The 25952-nt window shown below is 43.6% G+C and overlaps 1 protein-coding gene across 13 annotated transcripts in view; it reads right to left on the bottom strand.

Moving 5' to 3' along the window:
- The window catches only part of WNK2 (WNK lysine deficient protein kinase 2), a 115065-nt gene extending 89472 nt beyond the window's left edge, over nucleotides 1–25593 (bottom strand). For 9 of the 13 annotated variants that reach the window (XR_003993726.1, XM_030501361.1, XM_030501365.1 and 6 more), the window contains exons 1-2: nucleotides 25436–25563; nucleotides 24334–25143 (exon numbers count right to left, since the gene is read on the bottom strand). Coding sequence is in view for 12 of the 13 variants with exons in the window: in XM_030501361.1 (XP_030357221.1) it covers nucleotides 24334–25053 (720 nt within the window). In the remaining variant the exon portion in view is untranslated. Of the gene's footprint in view, nucleotides 1–24333; nucleotides 25280–25435 lie in introns of those variants that run through there. The other 4 variants (XM_030501355.1, XM_030501357.1, XM_030501363.1 and 1 more) reach the window with 2 other exon arrangements.
- Nucleotides 25594–25952: the final 359 nt, after the last annotated feature.

Raw genomic sequence — 25952 nt, 5'->3', positions numbered from 1 at the left:
CAACTGCACGGTAAAGTCAGGTAAGATACTGTAAGAAATAGTACAAATAAGGCCTGAAAATACTTTAAAATCTTACTGAAGAGGGTGAGGCTTTCTAAAACTCTTCAGCACATTAAAATCAAAGACCACACACTCATTCACAGTTAACTGTACACAAGTTCTAAGCACATGCCACAGTTTCAGTGCATGCAACTGAAGTTAGGAACAGCAGTCTGCACTTTTATGCATATGCTAGAGAAAAAGGTACAAAGAGTACAGAAAACAGGGGGTGTGGTGTGTGTGTCTGTGTGTCTGTGTGCAGAATCACTGTGTAACTTGGCATCTGTTTATCCCTGTGCGCACACACAGCTCGCTATCAATGGGCTTCACTCTCTTGAAAGCTGTGAGGGATTGCTGAGCCTTCACATGAGTTTCCAAATTAAAGCTTTATTATAAACACTGTGCAGTGCATTAGAATTCATTTCTCAGCCATGCCAGGACCACAGAGTCTTTTACAGATGCTAATTTTGCCAGGTCACAATTTTCCAGGATGAGACTGATGCAGGGAGAAATCACAGCCCATCTGAACTCATTTGGGCTGTCTCTTTCTGCAAGATTCCCATGGAGGACTATCCATACACCTATGTATGGCACAGCTGACCGGCAGCCACCCTGCAAGCCCAGGCACCCAAAACATGTAGGATTTATGGTGCATGTACAGCCTGACTAACAACCACTCAAGAACCAGCCAGAACAGAAACTTGGGCGCACTCAGCTGCTCTACTCCTGTACTAGGAAATCATACAGGAGCTCTGTTTTCATCCTTCTGGTGGTAACCATATCTCCAAGCTCTCCATCCTATAAATCATTACCCTGTTACTATGCCAGGCAGCACCAGATTGGGCATATGACGCTTATCTGACTCGTCTACCACCATCTGCCTTCGTGTGCAAAAGAATGGTTCAAGGCACATAGGCGCTGCATCACTCTCCAGAAGAGCACTAGTGGAAGCGATCCATGCCATTATTACTGTTCATGTCCTGCTAACAGAAGCACAAGGACCCATTTTTGGTTAAGAAAACACCGTCAAGGTCCACTGGTTTAATTTTATCCTGAAACAGGAGCATATGGAAAAACATCCCATAGGGATCGGTGGTATTCTCCTCAACAGATGTTCTTGCCATAGGAAGCATTTAGAAGGCAAGCAGGTGTGCCTGATGAGATGGCTCACAAACATAAACCTTTGTCACAATAGGAACACCATTTCCATTCGATTCTTGCACTATATCAAGGCTTTAGAAGCAGTAAAACCAATCACATAACTTTGAGAAAGACAGGAAGGGAGAAGGGCAAATGCACTTATTTGCGTCCTTATGGAAACAGTACTTTGTGTTAAAATCATGCCTAGTAAAACAAGCAATTATCTTTCCAATAAAGTGTTATTTTTTCACAAAAAACCCTTCAACATAAAGACAGTACAGTAACGAATTTATAGCTGATTTACCACTGTAACGAATCAGATTTTCTCTTTCGTTATTACTACTGTCTTTCTTAACCGACCTTAAGTTAATAACCAATGATTTCTTCTACTCTATTTACTTGGATGCTTCACTAAATATGCACCCAGCCAGTAACAGGAGACTTACTCTCAAGAGATGAGGCTTTATGGAAAACCAAGCACTAGCACCAGTGTTTTAGCCCCAGCCAAAAAACTACACATTAATGCTTCACTACTTATGAGATTTAAGGGTAGTATTTTTCCTCTACCACAACCAAACCCACTTTGTACGTTCTGACAGTATAGACACCAGCTCCAGGTTTTCTAATCTAGATTTAGATTAGGCTGAGCAGAATCTAACAAGACACTTGATACACCATCCTAAGAAAGACCGTGTCCTTAAAACAGCATCCTTGGCAAATGCTCACAAATATAGCAGTTCTAGACAGTATCAGGAAAAGGCTCCTCCATCCTGCAGGCTCACCCTATGATGTGCAGTTCCCCTTCAAATTACGCTGTAGAAACACTGACTGAAAACCTTTTTCCAACTTTGTCAGGGTGGGGGGAGAGCATCAACACAAGTAGGCTATTTAAAACAAAATCAGAAAGACAGAAGGAAACTTCAGTGTCTACAGGGAACACTCTACCACCACTTCCACAGCCATAACATAAAGCTCGAGAAAGTAAGGCTGACAAAATCAGTGCAGGTGTGACCTCATCATTTCAGCTGGGAGGTGAGCCCCAGGACAGTGGTGAGACAGGAAGAGCCACGACAATGCAGCGATGCTTCCCACTCCCCTTGCTCCTGCTCTGCTCTGAGGCTTCAGTGGCCCAGCTGCTGAAGCAGAGTGATCATCTCTGCATGCTGAGGGTGTTGGACAGTTTATTTGCACAGAACATTTTGCTTAAAAACTGTTTATACTGTTCTGTATGAGATAAGCAACCACCAGGTTACAGCAGTTTATCTGCTTTCAAGTTCAAGAGCTGGCATCAGACACTTGGGTTTCTGTCTCTGAGCCTCTAGCCTCTAGCCAGTGTCAATAACTCCAACAAAAAACAAACCTATAAACTATAAAGTGTAAATGCATAACCTGAGAGGCACCATCGCTCATGAACAGAAGGAGAGCCCTTCTTCCCTTTTTTTTTTTTTAAATAGCAAGCACTATCTGGAAAACACAAAGCTTTATTTTTACAGGTATGTTTAAAACCCAGTTTGCACAGCTGCAAACCTGACCTGACTTCAGGATACAGCAGACCTTTAAAAATTAAAAACAAACAGCAATTCAGAAGCAGTAGGAGCACTTAGGAAAAAGAGATTTCCAAATTAGTGTTGCTTGGGGTTGTTTTTTTTTACTGTTTCTCTCTCTGAAGTTTCTACGTGGCACATTGCAGGTGTTGGATAAAACCTGAATAGTCTTACAATAAGGCTCCTGACTTTTTTTTTTGGGGGGGAGTGGGGTGGAGACAAGCAATAGCTCAAGCTCTTAGCACAAAAAGTTCCTTCTCATGGAAGCCTCTGACATAAGAACTTGTGAAGTCAACTGCAGGATATACCAGGTAATCTGGTTCATAAATTCAACAACCTTCATCTTAAAACAATCAGAATTCTTGTCATGCCACTCAAAGCAAAGCTGTCCTAAAACCTTATGCCTCCTCTTTGTTTGGTTTACTCAAGACCAGTTGACAAACAGTGTTCCCCAAGCCAGCTTCAGCCTTCAGACTTCACAGCTCTCTTCCTTCTAGTGAGTTTTCCCTCACTTTGCATTTCTACAGAGCTATCCCCTCTTGGTTCACCAGGCTAACTGAGCTGAAGTCTAGCCTTACTTCATAATCAAGGTTCTTAATTCACCTAATCGCTCTTGTGGCCCTAACATGACATGTCCTTCCTTCCTGAAGACAGTGACCACAACTGTAAGGGTAGTTTCTGCAGCCAGACAAGTCACTGCTTCTCTTAGGTGCTTGATTCCTCTACATAAAATGAGGACATTTTTTGTGGGCTATTATTTGAAGCTGCACCATACACTTACACTATCTGAAACCAGTTCAATGCACTTTTAGTGAAATAAATGCAAATATAACTTCACCAACAGCCCAATTTAAAGATGACTTATGACTGTTTAGTTTAGGTTGGCTCCTGACCAAACTAAACCAAATTTGCATAAATGATGCACTGATTGAAATAACAGGGCTCACAGGACTCACCATATCAATATAAATGCAAACCTCGTAGCCCTGCATATGTGACCAATGTCAAAGCACAGAAAAAGACAACTGCAACAACTGGGTCTGGAAATCACTGGGAAACATCACTAGTCTACACCCTTGCTACAAGACAGGAGGAACGATTTCAAAATTACTCCTGACAGACTTGCCCCCCAGCTCCAGTGAGCCTCCCTGGGGAGTATGTGTCAATGCTTGACTAGTCTTAGTTGGAAAGTTTTCCCTTTTGTCCAACCTACATCTCCCTGGATTAAACATAGTTTCATTTTAAGGCCATTAATTTTTTGCCTGAACATAGTGGACACGAAGAATCATTTATTCAACTCTCCTTTTAAGTAAGTTTTAGGAGTATTCTTCAAATACCTTTATCTTCAACATCTTCACCTCAGTCACCTCCTCCGCAGAGCGGACAAACCGTGTCTCACTACCAGCCATGCACTCAAGATCTCTGCTTGCTGTTGTAGCCACGTGTTGGATTCTGACCAACTAGTCCACATCTTCCTTGAAGTGAGATGAGGTGGTTTGCACCAGTTATCATGCTGTTAGTTATCCAAGGGAATTGTCCAACATTTTGTATATTAAGGTGAGAAGATCAGGGAACATCAGTTGAAAGCAGAGTTCATGGTTTGCAACCATCTCACCTCCCCTCTCCCTGCCCTGTGATACATATGCCGGCTTTTGGGAAGAGCAGAGATTCAGTAGGTGTAGCACAGATTCTTGATTATTAAATCTGAAAACCAGACAGCATTTCGGTGGTCAGCATCCAGCTTAGGTTAATATGACTGTTCAGATTGTGAGCTATTTAGTTTACCTTTGAGATCTGGAACACAATACTGCTCTAATCTCTTTTCAGGAAAACCTTGTGGGTATCCTGGAGTACTCACTCTGCCTTAGAACCACGGGACAAGACACCCCATTTAGAGGGAAAAAAAATCCATACAACCCTATAGGTACTGCAGTACTTGGGATATTAATCTTTAAGTAGAAATAGTGTTCATAAAGGCTTGAAGAGGCTCATATATACCAATTATATGCCCCCCTAAACCAGCGCCTCGGAGAGGATTGTGCTGCTCATTCTCACCAGGACATCCTCCTTTCCCAGGGACTGTGTTCAAAACCTCATCCTCTGGGCAGGCTCACCCCCAGCACCAGCACCACAGCTGCTCTGTGCACGAGATGCCTGCTCTCATTTCCCACCATGCAAGGCAGACAGGAAAGGTCCTGCTCAGCAAAACACCTGAAGAGCAGCACAGACCCTGTGTCACACCAGAAAGGCAGAGAAGGCGGCTCAGAGCTTTTCCATGGCTCACTGCATATGTAACATACAAGAGAAAGAATAATTTCGGCAAAATAATACCCAGAAGGAAGAAGTCCTCCAAACCCCATCTTGCTTTAAAGAATCAGGTTAGCTTCAGCTCAGGTGGAGGAGCAAGGGCAGGATTCAGGCAATCCCAGGAGAGAGGAGATAGGAAGGCATCCCGCACCCTGACTGCGCATTGCCCACAGTTCCCAGCCTCTGGACTTCTCCCTCTCTACAACCACCCACCCCATTTACCTCACCCCCTCATTCCTCTCCTCCCTCCATGCCCCGCTGAGCCTCTGAGCCATGCCCCTTGCAATCATCCATTCATACAGTTTATTTTCCCTTGGAAAACACTTGGAGTGCATTCACTATTTTTTGCTGCACTGACATGACATTACTACCTCTTTACCTCCCAGAAAAAAAAAAAAAAAAAAAACCCAAATCCAAAAACCAGATCAGTGTGATGTGATTTCCATCAGTGGCCAAATTCAAGCTGACACCAGCTGGGTGTATATCAGGTTCAAGGCTACCGCACAGCCCGTCGGGGCAGAAAGCCCTCGGTGTGCCTGACGCAGAGGCAGTGCCACTTCCATGACTGACTCATCCAAAGACCTTAATTAACTCTTTCCTGAATTGCATTTTCCTTCTGCTGTGCCTGAAGAGTGGCAAATATCATACAAACATTTGGGGATCAAACAAACAAGGTCTGGAATAATCCCACTCTCTTGCCTTTGTGTGTTGATGTTTAATACTGAGCCTGCCTTTCCTAAGCAGTCGCATTTTAGATGTCCTACAATTTGCGAGCAGATGACAGTACTTGTTGTCCTTTATATCCACATTATATAACTGTGCCTCTCCATGTGGACCAAGCTCTCCAATATCAGCTTTAACCACATTTTCCCATGTACACTCACAGCAAGTTTGAGAGGAAGAAACATTGGGAAGTCACTCTCATGAATCATCATCTAGCCTCAAAACCACACAGGACCATGATTTCAAAGTCTACCCACCAAGAGGAACAGCCTCTGCAGAAACACCACATGCAGGGGCGAGAAAAGGCCCCAACAGTGGTCTAATAGGAAGCTGAATTTTCAGAGCTCTTTTAAACATCCCCGTTTCCAAACAACTTTAATTATTCACCTGTCTGCCCATGCCAGCAGAACAGGAAAGGAGAGCAGTGCCTGCAGGGCTTACCAGGAGCCTCATGGTCACAACCACCAAGAAACCAACCACCACCCACTGATCCCATTGCAGCTTGTTTCCCATCCCTGAAACACCTACACAGGCATTGCTGAGCCAGCAGATTTCATAGCAGGTAATCCAAGCAACTTTTGCTTTCTTGCACTGCTCCGTGCTTTGCTGGACTCCCTCACGCTGGGCGCACTGCCCATGGATGGAGATTGGTCCAGCACTCCCTGACTAGCCTGCCCCACATATCGTGTGGAGAGGGGGAGATGCGGAGGCCATTTGGGGAGACAAATTCTCAGCCTCTGCTGTCAAAGCTCTATTTCTGATGATTAACAAACCCACTGAAATTCCTCCAAAGCCAATCTCTCTCTAGCTCTGCAACAGCTCAGAAATATTGTTCTTTTATCACAGAAGAATCTATGTAATTTTTTTGTCGCATTTTTAAGTTCATACAGAAGATTTTTCATTAACTGAAGTGTATCATCCAGCACAGCCAAGTAGTATGATGTGCCTTGCTTTCTTTTATTATAAAAGTTGGATTTGAGACATAATAGTTCACTTAAATTATTATGTAAAGTGAGGAAAGAATTTCTTCACCCAATTAAATTTGAAGGCTCTTGAGAAAGAAATTCAGGAACGTTTCAACCTAAAAAAAAAAAAGATGTGAAAAACAGATGCAGAGAATAATAAAAAATTAAAAAAAAATAAAAATAAAAATTAAAAAAAAAAAAAAAAAAAAACAAAACAAAACCTAAAACCAGAAAGAGAGAGAGAGAGATGTGCACTTAAATCCAGAACAAAAAGACATCCCTTAACTGGAGTGACACAACAGAGCTCACCCAGCCTGAAACAAGACTTGGAAGGAATTATAGAAATAGGCCTCTTCAGAATTCAGGCAATATACTGTCAATATTTTCTGTGACAGAAGCAAATTTGGATCAGTTTGGATCCCTTTACAATAGGGGTACCCATCAGCAAGAATAAATACCTCAAAATAAACTGATGAAGCACAGTGAGTTATGGTGGGTAAACCAGGACATGCCTCAGTGTTTGCCAGAAACTTAAACAGAAAATACAAACAACAAAAAAATACGAACACCACAAACCAGAAACCAAACAGATACATTTAAACGAAGCCACCACAGGCCTGTTTATATGAGTTTGGAGGACCTGCAGTTCGACTGAGAAAAGGATAAAAGTAATAATTTTCTTATTACAGCTGTTATATGTTGGCTGCTGTTCCAGGGAAAGACAGATTAAATACCACACCTGTTTGGTCGGACTTCAAATTAAAAGCTCTGTGATGACCTTTCATTCCCAATAGGGTGTTTTAGTTGGTTTGGTTGGGTTTTTTAAAAGTCTATTAACTACATTAGGTCTTCCAGAACATTACCCTAAAGAAAAATGGTTTCAAATGTAAGAGACAAAAATAGGATTGGAAAGAAATATATCAGCAGTGGTTTGGCCTACAAATTCAATTCACGAACTCCCAGATTCCCACCCTGCAGATGACGAAAGGGAGCCCACGGTCCTGCTTGTGATGGACTCAAAGCCCTGCTCTCGTCCAGAGCTGGTAGGCACACTCCAGCACAACCATCGCTGCTGCCAGCAGCTTTCAACAGGTGAGACAATTAAGTTGCCAAGAAGAACCAAACACAAAGTCCACACACCATAACATTAAGACACTTCACATGGAGATAAAATTTTGCAACTTATTAAACACACACAAGCAAACTTTTCCAAAAACCTGGCAGGCTCAGCCTTTAATAGGATTTAATATTTCCAACTTCCAACTAATGAGGCTGCCATGGGAAAAGATGAGCCCTAATCTGCAGTTCTGAGAGGAACCAGGAAATACAGGTGTAGGAAATAAAACATCCTGGCCTATTGAAATTTAAAAGGATAGGATAAAAAAAAAAAAATATGCTGAGAGAGTTTCTTAATTGTGTTTAAATTCCCATAGCCTTTTGTAGAGCTAGAGAAATGCAAGTAGAAGAGTCTGGGAGTTTTGTCCCTGACAACTGAGACAAGGCTGGCTTAAGAAGTTTTCCTCATTCCCTTTCTCCCAACACATTTCCATGGCAAAAATAAACTTTAATTCGCACTTTAATAATATACATGTGAAATCAGAGGCACATTTCAGGTGCCTGCTCCCAGCACACACATCCTGTAGCTGCCAACCACTGAGACACATCGTCATTTCTTACCCCGGAAGGAAGCACATCCCAGCATGTGCCAGATCAGCCCTTCCCGATCTTTCCCCCAACTATGACATTAAATCCAGAAAGTTTCTCCTTACCCCTTTCCACTCTTTCAATTTACAAATACTCTCTGTTTTTCCTCTGCTGCAGTGCAAAGAAAAAAAGTGGTGGGCAGCCTCCCTGGGAACTCATTACTATCAGCACACTATGCTGAGCCTTTTATTTTGGCAAAAGCTTGGTTTTCATCAAGCTCTAGATAAGAAAGTTTTCAAAGAATACTCAATTTATATCAACACTTTTGAAACCTGCAGTCGTAATCCAGCTCTGGGGCAACAAGAGGGGCGTGGAGCTGTTGGAGCAAGTCCAGAGGAGGCCACAGAGATGCTGCAAGTGCTGGAGCAGCTCTGCTCTGGAGACAGACTGAGAGAGCTGGGCTGGGTCAGCCTGGAGAAGAGAAGGCTCCTGAAGGGGAGACCTTAGAGCAGCTCCAGTGCCTAAAGGGGCTACAGGAAACCTGGAGAGGGGCTTTGGACAAGGGCCTGTAGGGACAGGACAAGGGGAATGGCTTTAACCTGCCAGAGGGGAGATTGAGATGAGCTCTGAGGCAGAAGCTCTTCCCTGTGAGGGTGCTGAGGCGCTGGCACAGGGTGCCCAGAGAAGCTGTGGCTGCCCCATCCCTGGCAGTGTTCTAGGCCAGGTTGGACACAGGGGCTTGGAGCAACCTGCTCTAGTGGAAGGTGTCCCTGCCCATGGCAGGGGTTGGAACTGGATGAGCTTTAAGGTCCCTTCCAGCACAAACCAGTCTGTGGTTCTGTGAAAGAATATAATTTTATTTACTGCAAATATAATTCCTTTTCTAAAAGATGTTGTTTTAGTCCACGAGACTACACATGTACAGGTTGGAGCTCCAAGAGGTTCCAAGTAGCTGTAGTTAAATTCTAGGTATCCCAGAAAAGGGTGCTCAAAGTATTCAGCAAAGGACTTCTTGCAGGAGGGGGCTGGACTGGTCTTGCCAACAGATTCAGCCAATTTCCAAAGAACTGAATGGTTTGAATATCATAAATAAAATAATAATAAAACATCAAAATCTAGATATGGATTATCATCCCATACAAGAACACCAGAGCATATTTAAGGTGATGAAAAACTTACAAGTCACATAGTGGTTTACTTAAAGTATCTTATCTTAAAGCTTTGTTTTCAGAAGTTTTCAAATTTAGAAATTCTAAGAGCAATTTATTGAGTGCAATAAGATGAAAATTTTACCACAGCCTTCCTTGAGGCTGCAACTTCATTTTAACAATCAAATTTCTCAATTTTCTAGCATCTTAAGAGCATGATAGCACATGGTCAGCACCATCTTATACACAGGATTCAAGAGAAAGCCAATATATCAGTTGCAGCATAAAGAAACAGTTAAAATATTTGTAAAAGCAGGCTTAGGTAGAACTCTACCAAACAAGTTCACAATCCACCTAAACCCAGTCCTCACAATACCCCTAAACCCAGTCCAGGTACTTTTTAAAGAAAGCACTTGAGAATCCACAAACCAAAGATTTTAGTTTGGTTTTGTTTGGATTTTTTTTTTTAACCATTCAGGCATGCTTTGCCTATCAGAAGTGCACAATATATTCTGCACCACTACAATTAAGAGTGCCACATACTGCAATTATTTAAAAACCCACATACTTTAAGGGTCCTTAAACAAAGAATAATACTCATTGCAATGATCTTATTCAATACTTGCTATACTCAGGAGGACATAGACAATTTTAGACTCTTGTATTCCTCTTGCCTGTACAAACATTTTATCCATATAGACTACTGTTGCACATTTGTGGGTTTTTTGTGGTTTTTTTTTTTTAAGTAACTCTCACATCCATCTCATGGATATGCAGTAAGTAAACACCAAGGAAACCAAGTAAACCCTTTCCATGAATATGAAAGCAAACAGCAACCCAGCAGGTGACACCAAAGTAATCTAAATCAAATGACAACACAGCCATTACTTAATGAATTCCTCACTCCACTCTCAGCATTGTTACCAGCTATATCATGTGTCAGCTATTTAATAAGGCTTAACACTACAAAACCAACCCAGATAGCAGCTATAATGTTCCTTAAAATGTTTTTTTAAAGAAAGGTAGAATTACTGGGTTTTTCTCTGAAAAGCAGAGGAAGCTTTTAAGCATGTATTTTCACCTCCACATTTGGGGCTAAGGAGAAGTCAATCAACTGAACTGCTGATTGTCTAGCTATGTTATAAATATATATATATTTGCAAATATGCTGATTTTGCATTGAGTCTTCCTTTGTGGAGATTACAGCTCTGGTACAGGCTTTCTTACTGCCATTGCTGTATACTGTATATAGTTATAGAGCTGCTTTCATCATCTCTTCAATCATTCACATTAACCTTGCAAGACAATACTCAAGACGTGCTATCATCACACCACAATCAATGCAAGGAATTGTTTCAAAACCAGGTAAATCTGCATGGTAATTTTGGCCAGACCCACGATAAAAAGCTACTGCTCTGGGAATGTTATTGCACTTCAAAATACATAGCATGCTGAAAATACAGGCTGAATATAATGCTTACTGAAACATATGCATAAACTCTGGCTCAGGGATTTTAAAACTTTGATACATGAGCACCTTAGAAATAGTCTATTTTCTGTTTTAAACTGAGCTTATTAAAACAGGTGAACAGGCTTTCATGACCGATTATTCATCTGAGTGTCTTAGATCTCCAAGAGTAATTTAACATTTCAGCATGTTAAGATCTTCTGGCTAAACCAGTCCTTCCATTTTTCCATCCACGCAATTAAACACTCTGCTTTGTCACAGATTATAGTTCATTCTGACCCTTAAATATGTATCCTCTCAGAAAAATAGATGCAGAACTGTACTAAGTTGATGGAAAAACTGAAAATGTTGCTCAGAATTGATGTAATGATGATAAACAAGGAGTGGGTTTACTTAATTCATCTAGGCTGGGAAGTGACTTTAAAACAGGCTTGAATCACTCTACTGTGTCCTCTGTATAGACTGCAGAGTCACCCTCCATTGTTACACAAGTGTATTCTTTGGGGCACTGTATAAGCACTAGAAATAGCACAGGCTCTGCCAGGCTGTCAGCGGGGCACAGAAGAGCTCTGTCCCAGCAGCAGTAGGACCTGCGGTCTCCCCAACAACCCCCGATCCTGCTGCCACCCTCCATCCCCCCTGGACCACTCTGGAGGAGCAAAGCAGCACCTCTGCAGGGCACATGCCATCAGCACATGCTGTAGCTCTCCTTACAGTGCTCGTCCCCAGTTCCTGGGAGTTTGGCATTTTTCACGGACTTCAACTTAGAAAGAGCAAGACAAAGCCAAGAAAACTCCTCCCTTCCAGTTATTTCTAGTGGTTGTCAGAAAAGAAAAAAAAGCCTAAAGGACGGTTTTCAACATTCATTTCTTCAGGAAATAAGACTGCACTGATGCTCTCTGTATGTGTGTACTGTTATTCGCAATATAAAGTAAACTGGGGTAGTGAATCACAGAAACAAAGCACCTCTCAATTTTAAGGAAATTTGATATAAAAGGGAAAGAGAAAATTCTCTAGTTGCTTCCAGTGAAGGAAAAACAGCAGAAAAAGCATGACGTTAGTAGCTGCAAAATATGTAGATAAGCATATTCGGAAATAACCAAACTGGGAGAAGCAGCTTCACGGGGAGTTCGCATCTTACTTCGTACCAAGGGCTCCAACTACAAGATGGTTTCATCAGCTACCCTGTGACAGAAATCCATTACGAAATACACACTATTTATCTTTCAAGATACAAAGATTCATAAGAAATTACAGAGTTCCCTCTTCCTGCACACAAAACTCAGCTTAGTGAAAATATTTTAATGGCTTCTTTCCTTTCTCTAACAAAATTCATGAATTAGTTTCATTCTGATGGGATGCAATAAAAGCATGCATGAAATACACAATATATTAAATTTATCATAGCTTTTTTGTTGTTTTGTTTTTTTGGTTTGTTTTTTTTTTTTTTTTTTTTTTTTAAAAGCATTTACAGCATGTGTACTGTTAAAACATGAATTGCAGCATCAGAATTCGGGCAGCTAAGCATCAACAAGGCAGTCGGACTACCTGTATCAGTCATTGCTAAGGACCAGAAATAAACAATTATTGCTCAAGAGGTTATAAACTGCCTTTATCATATCATCTCATTAGATGCCACTTCACTTTCCTTTATTTCTCTGCAAATTCCAATTTCCATCTCAGGTTCATCAGGATTTTTGGAAAGATCAGGAGGTACTGCAGCTGGCACTGACTGACAGCCCTACTGCTGCACAGAGCAGCTGCCCAAGAAAACAGCATGCACAACAGGAAGACTGGGAAGTGAAACAGTGTCTTACGGGATTAAGCAAAGATAATAGTTCCATGCAATTGTAAAGATGACCCTCTAAGAAAAAAGGGGCATGAAAAAATAACAAGTGTATTTATATACACCAGAAGGAGTTAAAGAGCAGGCCCTGTCCTTGTAACTTTTGGGGTGGTGGTAGAGAACATGGAAGAAAAGAAATGAGAAGGAAAAAAACATTAAACTGCTTTTAAAAAGCCTGCTGGAAAGTTTTTATGAAGTGGCACCTATTTGTGACAAAGCCTCCCTAGAAAAGTGCAAAGGAATGCAGGAATGGGACAATAAACCACCCTGTGGTCCTTCCCTAATCTGTAACAAAACCGGATCAGCATCAGTCACACCCCCCACACTGAGAATTTGGGGTTCAGCAGCAACGCTCTTATGGTTGGGTCCTAGGTTAGCAAGCTGTGTATTTCCTGTTAGTCCCTGTTCAGGCAGAGCTAACCCACCCCACCCCCCCCATCGCAGACCCTCCAGTTTCAGTCATTCTCTATCACCATCTTCACACTGCAAGATTCCCTCCCAACACAGACCACACTCTGACACTTGGTACAAATTGAGCTGTTGTTCAGCAACATCACAAAGAAAAATATGGATAGTTATTAGTGTCACAAAACTCAACCACCCACAGCCCCATTTATGTGCAACAGTTGCTTTTGAATACACCAACTCCATGATCTCAAGTCTCTCATTTCACACACAAGAGCCCAAAACCAAAACTATTTAGAGGAAGTTTCCTTTGAAGCCCACATATGAATGGGCACTAGCCTGTTCTCCCCCTCCTTCAAGCCACCTAAGAGATAACTCTGAAAAAGTATACGCACACTTTAATAAATGAAGCTTTGTGTTTAATGCTTTGATGCAAAGGCACATGAAAAACAAGGTGGTTGGTGACAGCCAACATGGCTTCACTAAGGGCAAATCATGCCTGACCAATTGAGAGGCCTTCTATGACGGGGCTACAGAACTGATGGATGGGGCAGACCAGTTGACGTCATCTACCTGGACTTGTGCAAAGCGTTTGACACTGTCCCACACAACATCCTTGTCTCTAAACTGGAGAGACACGGATTTGATGGGTGGACCACTTGGTGGGTAAAGAATTGACTGGATGGCCGCATGCAGAGGACCTTAAAGCTCATGCAGTTCCAATCCCCCGTCACAGGCAGGGAGGCCTTCCACGAGAGCAGGTTGCTCCAAGCCCCTGTGTCCAACCTGGCCTTGAACACTGCCAGGGATGGAGCCTAACAACATGTTAGAGGCTGCCCTGTCTGCCTTTATAGGAACCAACCCAGATGCCGAGTTCACCACCCACTACCTGATGTGGGTGATTAGATCAGCCTAAACAGACAGTCCTTAAGGTCTGAAATGGACACTCCAAAGTGAATTTTCTATTTAAAGACCAAATGAGCACTGCTACTTGACACCAATGGGGCTCAGCAGCTCTCAGTAGCCTAGAAGAACTTACAGGTCAAACTTCTTTTAGATAACTTCAGCCCAGTTCAAGAGCCTGCCACACATCCGAAGACCAGCAGACTATCAGCAGGAGCTTTCCTCTCACTTTTTAAGAGCGAAGTCACAGAAAAATACCCATTTGTTTCCTGAAACAGTGCTGAGAGCGCTTCAAATTAATTATTAACAATTAACAAGGCCCTTACAATACAATACAATCCCAAATATCACATTCTCCCTCCCTGCTTTGCTGGAAGTTCATCACAGGCTTTGGTTAGGCTAAGCTGCCATAATGCCTTTTTGAATTCATTAAGGTCAATGAAAGATGTTACACAAGTTATTACAGCTTGTGCAAGAATAAAAAGAAGATCAGAAGCCTGGAGGGCAGTGGGGCCTGATGCTGCATCCCTAGGAGCAAGTGCAAAAACACCACACAAGGGAGCACATAACCTGAAGAGAGTTATAGATGGGCTATAAGCAACCATTCCAGGCCATTCTTACCGATTCATTTTATCCTATATCCTGTGGCTTAATACAAGTGGTTGTGCATTTTTTTCCTCTACTGTTAATTTTATAAATGCACAACAACATTAAGTACATAAAAATCCACCCACATTAGTTATGTTTGTGCTGTTTGCTAAAGGACAAGATAGTCTCGTCCTCCATTAATAATCAAAGGTGATACAAGTCTTCCTGTAATTGAGAGACAAGCAAGTCCATTTAATAGTGCAACACTTACTTTATTATCTAGAAAAATTCTCAAAACACACTGATATGAAAGAGAAACAAAACAAGCTCAAATACACATAACCATGACAATTTTCCTTAATTCATCAGTAAAGCCTAGAACAAAATAAACCTATTTGGAATTAGTCTTACAGGGCCTAGATCTCACAAATGTTTCAGCAGAGCTCTGTACAGGCCTGGAGCAATGAGATACATCCACTGGAAATTGTGATTTCCCCCCACCCTCCTACACTGTTCTACTTCCACAGGCAGGATTGATTCTGCTCAGCCAACCACCACAGCTATATTAGCTCCAGCAAGTCACCCAAATGTTCCTCTAATTGAAAAAAAACCCAGATAGCACCAGGAAAAGCAATGTTAAAAAGCTCCTTACTGTTCAAAAATCTAGAATAAACACCATAACTTTACTCCTTCAAGCACACACCAGCAAGAGAAAGGAACACCCACTGCAGAAGCAGACATAGGCGATACCTGCTTTACCATGCTTTTGTAAAATAAATACTCTGTTCTCAGGAGGAGGTGACCAACTGTCATTTGTTTTTTTTTAATAAAACCTGATTTTATAGAATACCAGTAAGGTTTGATTATTTAGCTAAAGAACCTTCCTCCAGCTCTTCAGGCTTACTGGGGTTTAGGCAGTTTTAAGAACTTGAATCAAGGACAATGGTTTTTAGACAAGTACAGGAATACACAGAACAACATTCCTGTGCTTGGTACAGAACTATAGTTTATTAAGGCCCATAGTTGGCTAAAAAGTTAATGGAAAAAGTAAGATAGTTCCCCTAAAAGCATAAACATAGATTAAAAAAAAAAAAAAAAAAAAAAAAAAAAATCAGCATTCATCTATGCAGACTTACAATCAAATCCTCCGAGTTAGGACAAAAAAACCTTTTAAGCAGTTTTCAGGAGAGCTGGACTACAGCAGGATTATCAGAAAAAGAGGTAAACTGGGAGTTTAGTAACCAAATACACTACAGCTTTCCCCCCAAAAGCACTGCAGAAAAGGACTAGCACCACAGAAACATGCCCATTTCCTCCTAAGTTTTCATTTTCTTAGGAGAAAAAGCAAACACTAGGAATCAAAGCCATGATTTTAAGCTCACCTAACCAAAAATTACATTAATTCAAATTAACTTGGGTAAAGTGCTGCTGAGATTCATGATAGGATCAAATACTACTTAAAACATGTTTCATTTTCCCTTAAGTCAGCAATGAATATCAGATTAAATTCAGAAAGAAATGGCCAAATAAAAAGCCCCACGTTATTTGAGCCTGCTTTCTCCTGTTTCCCTCCGAGTTTATGAATAAGTGTTTTGTATCCCTCTGTAGCAAACAACTGAAGAACAGATGGTATTAGATCTTAAGTTACTCCTTCCTTGATATTTTAAATGAGATGTATATTCCCATAATATGGCATCTCATTTTACCCATTACTCCCACTGCATATTTAACTACCATATTACACAGCCATTATACTGTATTAACACAATAAAGCAAAATTATTTTCCAGTAAATCACTTACTGAAATCTAATTGTGTATACTGTGACACTCGATAAGAATTAAAATGCATGTGGACCTATATGGAAGATTCTTGAGAAGGAGGGAAGAAATCCCCTCCACTCCAGAAATCCACTTATTTGCAGTAATGCTGTAGCCATGGTGGGGTCAGACAGGATATGGCATGTTTAGTAATACATTTTTAGTAACAATTTTTTCTTAGAAAGCATTGTTGGGATGACAGTGAACTGAAAACCCAGGTGTTTAAGACCATTCAAGCCTGAGAGGGAACATCTTCCAAAAATAAGATTCAAGATGACTGCAATTATTTGAGTTCACTTATTTTTCTTTCAGGGATTGAGTAGAAGTGATATCACCACATCCCACTAACTGGATATATCTGGAGTAAGCCAAGGCACTGCTGACAAAAGTCACTCTAGAAAGGTTTTAGTACATATTTATTGTCAACTGACTTAGAGTTCTAAGTTCATCAATCCCCAGCTGTCATACAACTAGCTGTCAAGTAAGGCTTAAAGGTGTTCAGTGACATGACATCCTGTGTCCACAACACAGGTGATTGCAGGAGACACAGGAGAACAAGCAGACTTGCAATCTTCTCCTTGCATCAATTTCTCAGTGTCTTATCTTTTACATAGACATCATCATCTGCAAGAAGACAATCAGAAGAACAGCCCAGAAGCTATGCAGCACTAATTCAGGACAAAATTCCCAACAAGCAAGCTGTCCTGGATAAACATCATGCCAAAAGGTGTCATGGACTTGATGTCCTTGGAGAACAAAGACTTTATTCAGGGATATGGGAAGCTGCCTATGAAGATTAGTCCATTCCAGAGCAATGGATCAATCTAACCCATGAAACAGGCTCTACTTTGTGGCTTATGTGGAAATTGGATTTAGGGAGATCTACAAGTACTTTTAGGGAAGAGAAGAGAGGTAGGGACAATGAGGGTGCACACCTTCCTTCTTAGAACATACTGAACAGCTCATGCTCTTTCACCAATTGATCAAAGCCTTTTTATTTGCCCTGCCAAAGTGAGACAGTGGCAAAGAGGAACCACGACTCTTCTCTCTAAACATAAAGAAAAATCATCACACCAGATCCAGCACAGATTTGAAAGTTATCATTCATCTTGCAGTTTTAACTAGTCCAGACTCCACCGCAGAAGAGGCTGCAGCCATTCACTGATGCGGAGAATATGACTGTAAAACTTGCTCCTGGCAGAAAAGCAGACTTCTCATTCCAGAGCAGGCAGAAGGGCAGGAGAAAGGACGAGTTGGTTCCTCCATTTCAGAGCTACATAGGAATAGCAAGGAACTAGATGAAGGTTGTTTCTAGCTGACTTCTCAACTCCACGAAAAAGAGTGGAGTTTTTTCCCTTCCTTGCCAAGCTAGGTTTAAGGCACACCAAAATCAGCATTCGGATAGCACCCATGTTTTCTAAAAGGCCAATATCACTTCAGGGAAATAATGCATTTCCAGATGTAACTTCAATGTCAGATGTACAAACTTAAGAGGAAAAACAGTTCTGCCTCTGCATGACTCTTTTAGATATTCATAGAAACCCAGAATGTTTTGTGTTGGAAGAGACCTTAAGGCTCATCCAGTTCCAACCCCCTGCCATGGGCAGGGACACCTTCCACTAGACCGGGTTGCTCAGAACCCCATCCAACCTGTCCTTGAACACCTCTCCAAACATTACTTGCATAAACCCCTCCTATTTCAGAGCAACGAAGATGTCTCTTCCAACAGGAGTTCCAAGTGTCATACATCTCACATAACATGCCTTTGGCTGCCCTTTTCGTACAGGTACAGGCTATCAAGGTATCACGCATCAGCACTTAACTTTTATTTATGTTTACCTTACATTTATCACCAGAACCACCCCAGAACCCACTGAACACACACATGGAAGTATCTTGCTGCCAGCCATCAACAGCTATGTCATAGCAAGTCTAAACACCAGACTTGCCCTGATCAGACAGTTGTAGCAAACTCTTCTCAGCACTCAAGCCTACTATTCCCATGGGGTTACTAAAGCACAAGAGATTTGTCACTACCTCCCTCCTCAACAATCTCTTCAAACCTGATCCTTACAGGGATGGGTAGATAGAGCGTGAAGGCCCCAAAGAATCACTGTTCCCAACCTCTGCAGCATCTCTGATCTCTCGGAGCATGCAAACACACTAACTCTAGGAACCAGCAGCTGAATTGCTATTGCCACCCTTTTAGCTCATTACCAGTACCACTGAACTTCCTTCAGACCTCTGTTACACCCTAACCACCAGACAAGACCATAAATGTAAGCACATTAGAGACACAAGTCAGACTACACATCAAGCAGGAACATTACTAAGATAACAGGCTGCAACATCAACTTCCCTCCCCCTCCCCCCATCAGCTGTGGGCAAGAGATGGCCAAAGGGACCAGAAATACCCTTTGCACCAAGTTCTGACGTTACTTTATTCCCTCTTACAGCAACTGGACCCACACATGTAGCATGAAGCGTTTAACCAGGATTCAAGACCATACAACCAACCTTCAGGCCAAATGTACTCAAAAGCAAAAGAAAGGAGCCTTGTTTGATTCAAAAGCAGAATCAAAGTTTGGCCCAGCTCTATTTACTGAATTTGAGAAGCAGTCTATTAATAGTTCACTACCATATCCCTATCCTGCTTCTGTGTCAGGGCAACAGCTATATTAACAAACACCAGTGATATAGGCACATGTTTTCATATTGACACTGTAAAGCAGAGATAAACCAATTGTTTAGATTTAAATAGAAGTCACTATCTCATGAATTAACTCAAAACAGACAAAATTAGTCTCACAGTTAATTTGAGCACACAGCAGTATCAGATTCAAGCTTTCAAACAGTCTCCCTCCTTTCTTCTCCCAAACAGATTTTCTAAATCATTCTGTTCATTTACACTACAAAGTTTACCCAGCCAATAAATTAACAGCATCAAGAATAACCAGCTACTGTTGCAGCATCAGATGAATGCTGCCAGCCAACACTACAAAAGCCAAGCTACCACAGCAGTGAAAATCCTGAACAAACCCACAACAAACCCTGGATTCTTGATACAGGGACATAGGACATCCTCCTTCCACATAATGTCATTTTCCCACAAGTGACTTGCCAGCTAAAGCAAAGTGAACTTGCTTTAACACTGTCCATTTTACAGGCTCCCACTTTCAGCCAACAGCATCTGAGCCATGGACCTTTGCTATCACTTTAAGCAACTACCACAGATTTTGAAGTGGACATAAGATGGAAAATACCACTTCAAAATTTAAATCAATAGTTACAGGCATCACAGCCTTCTCTCACACATAAGGTAACACACTTTGCAATAAGCTGCATGCTTTTCCTCCCTTCCTCCACTTCAACCAGGCATTTTGTTTCAAGGAAAGATTATCAGCCTTAGAAACAAAAAATAGCTAGTTCACATAAGTCTAGCATTAATGATTTTAACTGCCCTTTTTATTCACCCTGCATTAAAACAAGACCTAATTTCACCTCATGTCTAGAATATTCATGCCATATTAAAAATCAGTCAGTTATCTGCCAATCTAGATGAGCTTCTTGTTTAAGGAATAAAAACTAAGATCAAGAAAATAAGTTATCTATTCCCATATTAATCCTGCATATGTATCAAACAAAAGGGTTCGGAAATGCATCCACGTTTAGAACTCGATTTCCAGTAAAGATCCATGCCCTCCAAAAATGTGAAAGTCCTGAACATCGCAGTGATTTGAGCCATACAACATATTTTTCTTTTTCCTTTGGGTCGTTTGGAAAACCTGGCAATGACAAAGTGCTAGAAAACAGCAAAATCACACTCCTCAGAGCAGAATGTCTGCCTGTGGTTGTTTCACCATTACAGATGCCTTGGTTTGGTGGCCATTTGGAAAACGCTCTCAGAGCTATTCTAATATTCTTGATTTCTAATTTCAGCTATATGGGCAGGGAAGGAAAATTGACCTCTGCCCATCCTTCACCCTCACGTACCTCCTTAAATACCTCTAACATCCAATACCTGAACTGACCTCTGTCCCAGGAAGCATCAAGGACTCCCATGCATTCTCCCATGGAGCACCTATAGGCCAAGCGTCCTGAAGAAACCAGCACCCATCTAAGTACCGCTAGGCAGAGTGAAGAACAAGTCTTGGGCGAACAGTGGGAAAAGCCTGGCTTCTCTGCAGTGTTCACCAGCAGGCATTTCTCACCTTCCCACCACAGGTACAGCAATGGCAGGATAAATCCTAGAGTGGTTTGGGTTGGAAAGTCCTTAAAGCTCATCTGGTTCCAACCCCCTGCCACAGGAAGGGACGCCTTCCCCTAGACCAGGTTGCTCAAAGTGGAAGATGAGACAATCCATCCTTTCCACATTTTCAAAGACAACTAAAAATTAAATACAATCAAACAAGTTCAATATTCACAGTCCAAGCAAAACCATAAAGTACAATGGGGTTTTTGCATTTGAGATACTACCAGGTTTGACTCTTCTGCAGTTTCTCTACATGTTTCCAAAGGGAAATAGAATGGGGATTTCTAAACCATTCATCTAAAAAGATTAATCCAAGTTAAAATCATCTAAAAAAAGTTTCGCAGCAGTAGATTGTCAGACCCCTATCTTCTAACATTTTACTTAGGAGTGCAACTCCACATGCAACTCCACACAGCAATTGTATGCCACCAATTAAAATGAATTATAACTGTTGGAAACTTTAGAATGCAAACCGTTCCAAACTGCAAGGGCACACTAATCCTGCTCCAATACTTCAGTTTCAGGAAGGAACAATAAACTTATTTTCCAGCTAGAATCTGACTACAGCTTTTCATGTCTTCAGGCAGGTCTAAACCCCTGATCTAGTTTGGTTGGCATCTGGATCCTACCCTAATCAAAGCCACGATTTTGGTCCTGAACCCTAAGCCATCTTTTCAGTGAAATAAACCCACTGAACAAGAACAGCTCACGAGGTCTTTGTACACACAGACAAAAAAAAAAAAAAAAAAAAAAACCTCAAAAAACAACCACACATGGGCAACAGTACAACTGGGCTGAAAAAAATGCTGAGCCAGGACAGAGGATTAATGCCCGCATGGAACCTCAGTGCTGTTAGTTTTTAACTCTTCAGCTCTAAAAGTAACAAGCACCAAGTGCATCTCCACAAGGAAGACAGCACAATTTATTGCTATTTTTCCACAAAAAGGCTCTGAGATGGGGTTTGATGATGTGAGATTGCAGAGAAAGTAGTTTTGCCTTCAACAGCATGGTGATGGCGGCTTCCAGCCCTCTGCTATCTATGTCTGAACTTAACATTTCTACAAAGAAAGAGACAAATGAGGGCATATCTAACTGGCACAGCTTACATAAAGATTTTCAACATGGCATGAATAAAGCGACCACTTGACAGCAGCCTCTGAATGTTTTCCCAATAAAACTCCATAGCTGAATTGAGAGTACTCTACAAGTCAAAAAGCCCAAGACAACACACAGCTATTCACACCTTCTCCTAATTGCTTCCTTCATGCAAACTCAATCTAGAAGCACAGGCTTTAATCCCCGTGGTGATTAAAGGCTTTTGTCATTCAGTTGGGCTTTCTCAATCCAGCCCCAAGTACTGGCTTTCAAAATTCTCACTCCATCTCAAGGCACGTGGCCTCTGGCATCACCTCCAAACCTGCAGGCAAGCAGCCTGTGTTCAAGGAAAACCAGCAGCCCTCACCTACTTCTACAGATTCACACCATTTTCTCTAGATCAGTCAAATAAGAGTTTTCTTTCCATAAATTCTGTATTAAAGTGAAAATATCTAGTAGTAAGACCAGATTAAGCTGAAGCACATATAAAGGAAACCAGTGCGAATTATGCAGTTACTACAAATTATTCCTTCACATGCAGTCAGTTCAAGAATTCCCAAACAACTAACTAGGAATAAGATGACCAATCATCAGGTAAGCTTCATACTGCAATTTTCCCCTCCCAATGTCTTTTAAATGTAAATGACCCAATACCCTATGTATTCCCACACATTTGGCAGTCTTTCGTAGTTAAAGCTATTCTGTTACAGAAAATACATTGAAAATCCACCCGTTTCAGTTCCTCTACTAGAGCACACTGAGAATTTGGCACTAAGATGAATTCCCGATCCATGCAATGGCTGTGCAGTGACAGAGCTGGTCTGTGCTGGTCAGACTCACAGCAGACCAACATCAGCCCCTTCCTGTGGGCAAATTTTCCCTCTGACAGCATCCCAGTTATCATCCAAAATGAATTCAGGCTGCCAAGGATACAGCTCCAAGCAGAAGCCAGACAAAGCCTAGGCCTGCGCACGAGGCTCTCCTCACAGCAGTGCCCGCCTCAACTCTCCTTTATATCCCCTTGGCAATCCCACAGCCTCTTCCATTTCCCTATGAGTCCTTCAGAATCCCTCTGGGTTAGGGGGAGAAAGGGGTTAAATCCCTCGCCACCACTCCACCATGTCCTCAGAGCCATACTTTGCCCATGTTCTGCATCCATGTCTAATCAAAGCCAAGGGAACATGATTATGAAGACGGAGAAGTGCTCCCCATACTTCTTAAGGAAGTAGTGCTGTGATGAGTTGTGATTATATTGTGTAATGAAATCATTAGGCAATAAAGATGTGCTGTACATCCATCCCCAGCTCTGCCAGTGATTTACGAACAGATTGGGCCAACATTAAAAATAAACAATCAGGAGCTCCAGCTTATTATACCACATTATTCACATGCTATTCTCAAATACTCTCATAGGCCATGAAGCTCAGTCAGCCAGTGGAAGTTTAAGGACCTCAAGCTATAACTAAGAGTTAAATCTTCTAGTTCCCACCAAAAATCACATATTAACTCAGACTAAGTAACAGCTTAAGGGAAAAAAATGGTCTTAGGCTCTCTTAGATAGTGTCCATTTGAATGAGACCTAACAGAAAAAGTAGGAAAGAGACACTAAAATCTTCACCAAAAATATGAGCATATACTTCCATAATTTTTACAAAGTGAGAATATAAAAGTCAAAGAAAAGGGTAACAGTTATGTCTCAAACCAGCAAAAGACAATTATCTAAACCATCACTGTCTTCTGGTATTACTGGATACTTCACTCTAAAGAGCTAGACCTCAAATCAGATCTTTTATTTAAAATCTTCCTTTTTAAAGCTATTTGGATAGGCAGGTCTTTGATCTAACTGAAGGTACTTTTGGAGGTTTGATTCACAAGATCTGGCAACAATCACCATTTCAGAGCAGGGGAAAGGGCAAGTAACAGGCAGCAGATCTTCAATCTCTACAAGAGCATAATGCATCGATGTTCAGAGCAAAAGGAAAGTTCATTCCTGCAAATGCACCCCAAGTTCATTTATGTCTGGTGTCTTTTTAATGCAGACCTGCTTCTCCACTGCTGCTAAACCAAGCTGCTGCTTTCTGAGGGGTCAGCCTAAAGCATAAGCTAGGGGTAGGGAGGAAGACTAGCCCAGTTTAGCTCTTTTTGGCATGCTTTGGGCATTGGGAGTGACTCGTGACCTCTCTATGCAATATGACAGATCCTGTGCTCACATCCCTCGTGTCGGCCGGCAGATTCTAGGGCCGAGAGGGTTAAGCCTGGGAGGAGTGTACATAAGGTGGTAGATTCAGAGCCAATGAAATTATTGCGCTATAGTTAGACACTGGATACTAAGCAATGGTGACTATAAAGGCTGCTCAAAGCTGAGCTCTGTAGATGACAGCGGCATGTTGCCCTTAGCTCCTAGGCTTACAAAGCAGAAAAAGCACAGGAAGATGAGCTCAGCTTACCTGAAGTTCACACCACGCGACTTCCACCCATGTCTCCGTGTCCAGACCCTTATAGACTGTTTTGAAGGATCCCCTCCCGAGTTCAATATCAAACTTTAGGAACCTGCCATCCAGCGAGGTGGCAACCGCTTTCATATCAGCCTCCTCCTCCTCGGGCTCCTCTTTCTTAGCCTTGCTCTGATCTCTGGAAGCATCCGCCGCCTCTTTCCTCTCCACATCTCTGCCAGGTTCCTTCTGCTCCTCGGCGCCCGCGGCGCTGCCCGGGCCCGGAGCTGGTCTCGGCCCGGCGGCAGGCTCAGACCCTGGGCAGCCCGGCTCCGGGGGCCCGTGTCCTGCCTTCGCCCTCTCTGCAATTATCCTCCGGGTTTTGGGGAGCAGGATGATTTTCCTCTGATGCTCCGACTCGGGAAGGTCGAACGAGGGCTCCTCCTGGTCCGAGTCCACCACGCTCCTCCGCAGAAAACGCTGATGGACCATTTTGGGGTCCCTGGAGATGGGGGCGCGGGGCGGCGGGGCCGGTGCCCCGGGGGCTCCCGGCACTGCAGCAGCGTCCGCGGCCGCCCCGCTCCTCCTGCCACCGTCGGGGCCACCAATATTCATGCTCGTCTCCGCAGCCGGGGGAGCGCCGGGCTCGGCAGTCGCTGGAACTTCGCCACGGCCGCCGCCTCCTCCTTTGCCTCCCCGCCGAGGTGCCGATCTGGCATCGCCCCCAGTTTCCATGAGGTCTGAGGTTTCAGCGCCCGCCGCCGCCGCCCCCGGGCTGGGGCAGTCACCGTGGTCCACGTTCGCGCCGGGCCGCCCCACCGCCACCTGCGAGGGGCAAGGCACAGCACAGCAGCGCCCTGACGCACCGGCCACTGCTCCCCGGTCCGCGGGCACCCCGGACCCGGGGCCTCCAAACGAGAGAGCTGCGGCGAGCCGGGCCCCAGGGCTGGGCCGAGCCGCAGCCGCCGCACTGCCCGCCCGCCCCCCCTCCCCGCCCGGCAGCGCAGCGGCCGCGGGTCCGGGCAGCCCCGGGCTCAGGTGCGCAGTGGGGCCACCTCACCTGCGGCGGAAACGGGCAGGGCCGCGCACAAAGGGGCGTGCGGAGCCGCTTACTTACGTGCGGAGCGGGGGGCTACCGCCCTCAGCGCCATGGACGGGGATGAGAAGGGCGGCGGAGAGAAGGGGCGGGTACAGCCGCCTGTGCGCCTGTCTGGGTGTGCGCGCCGCGGAGCGGGTGCCGGAGGAGCCGGCTGCCGGGGCTCCGCGGCCCGCCCCTGCGCGCTGCAGCACGGCCCTGCCCGCAGCGCCGGCCTCCCGCTCCGCTCCCCCCGGCTCCAGGCCCGCGGAGCGCCCCTGCCCGCGGCGAGCCCTGCGGCAGCCCCCGCCGCGCCCCCAAGGGCGGCCCCAGCCCAGGCCGGCCCAGCCCCGCACCCCCCCCCCCCCCCCCCCCGCTTTTGTCAATGGGAGACGCTCTATGGCGAGCGCCCATTTAAAGCACCGGCGCTCGGCGGCCGCCAATGAGGCTGCGGAGGGCGGCCTCCGGCCCCCCCGGTCCGCCCTCGCGCTGCCGGTGCTGCCGCCGCCGCCGCAGACAATGGGAGGGTCCCGGGCCTCGCCTCGCCGCGCGGTGCGGG

Source organism: Strigops habroptila, chromosome 11, assembly GCF_004027225.2.
Source record: "Strigops habroptila isolate Jane chromosome 11, bStrHab1.2.pri, whole genome shotgun sequence".
NCBI lineage: Eukaryota > Metazoa > Chordata > Aves > Psittaciformes > Psittacidae > Strigops > Strigops habroptila.
Note: the sequence above shows the minus strand (reverse complement) of the source record. Positions and strands in the feature narration are given on the sequence as shown.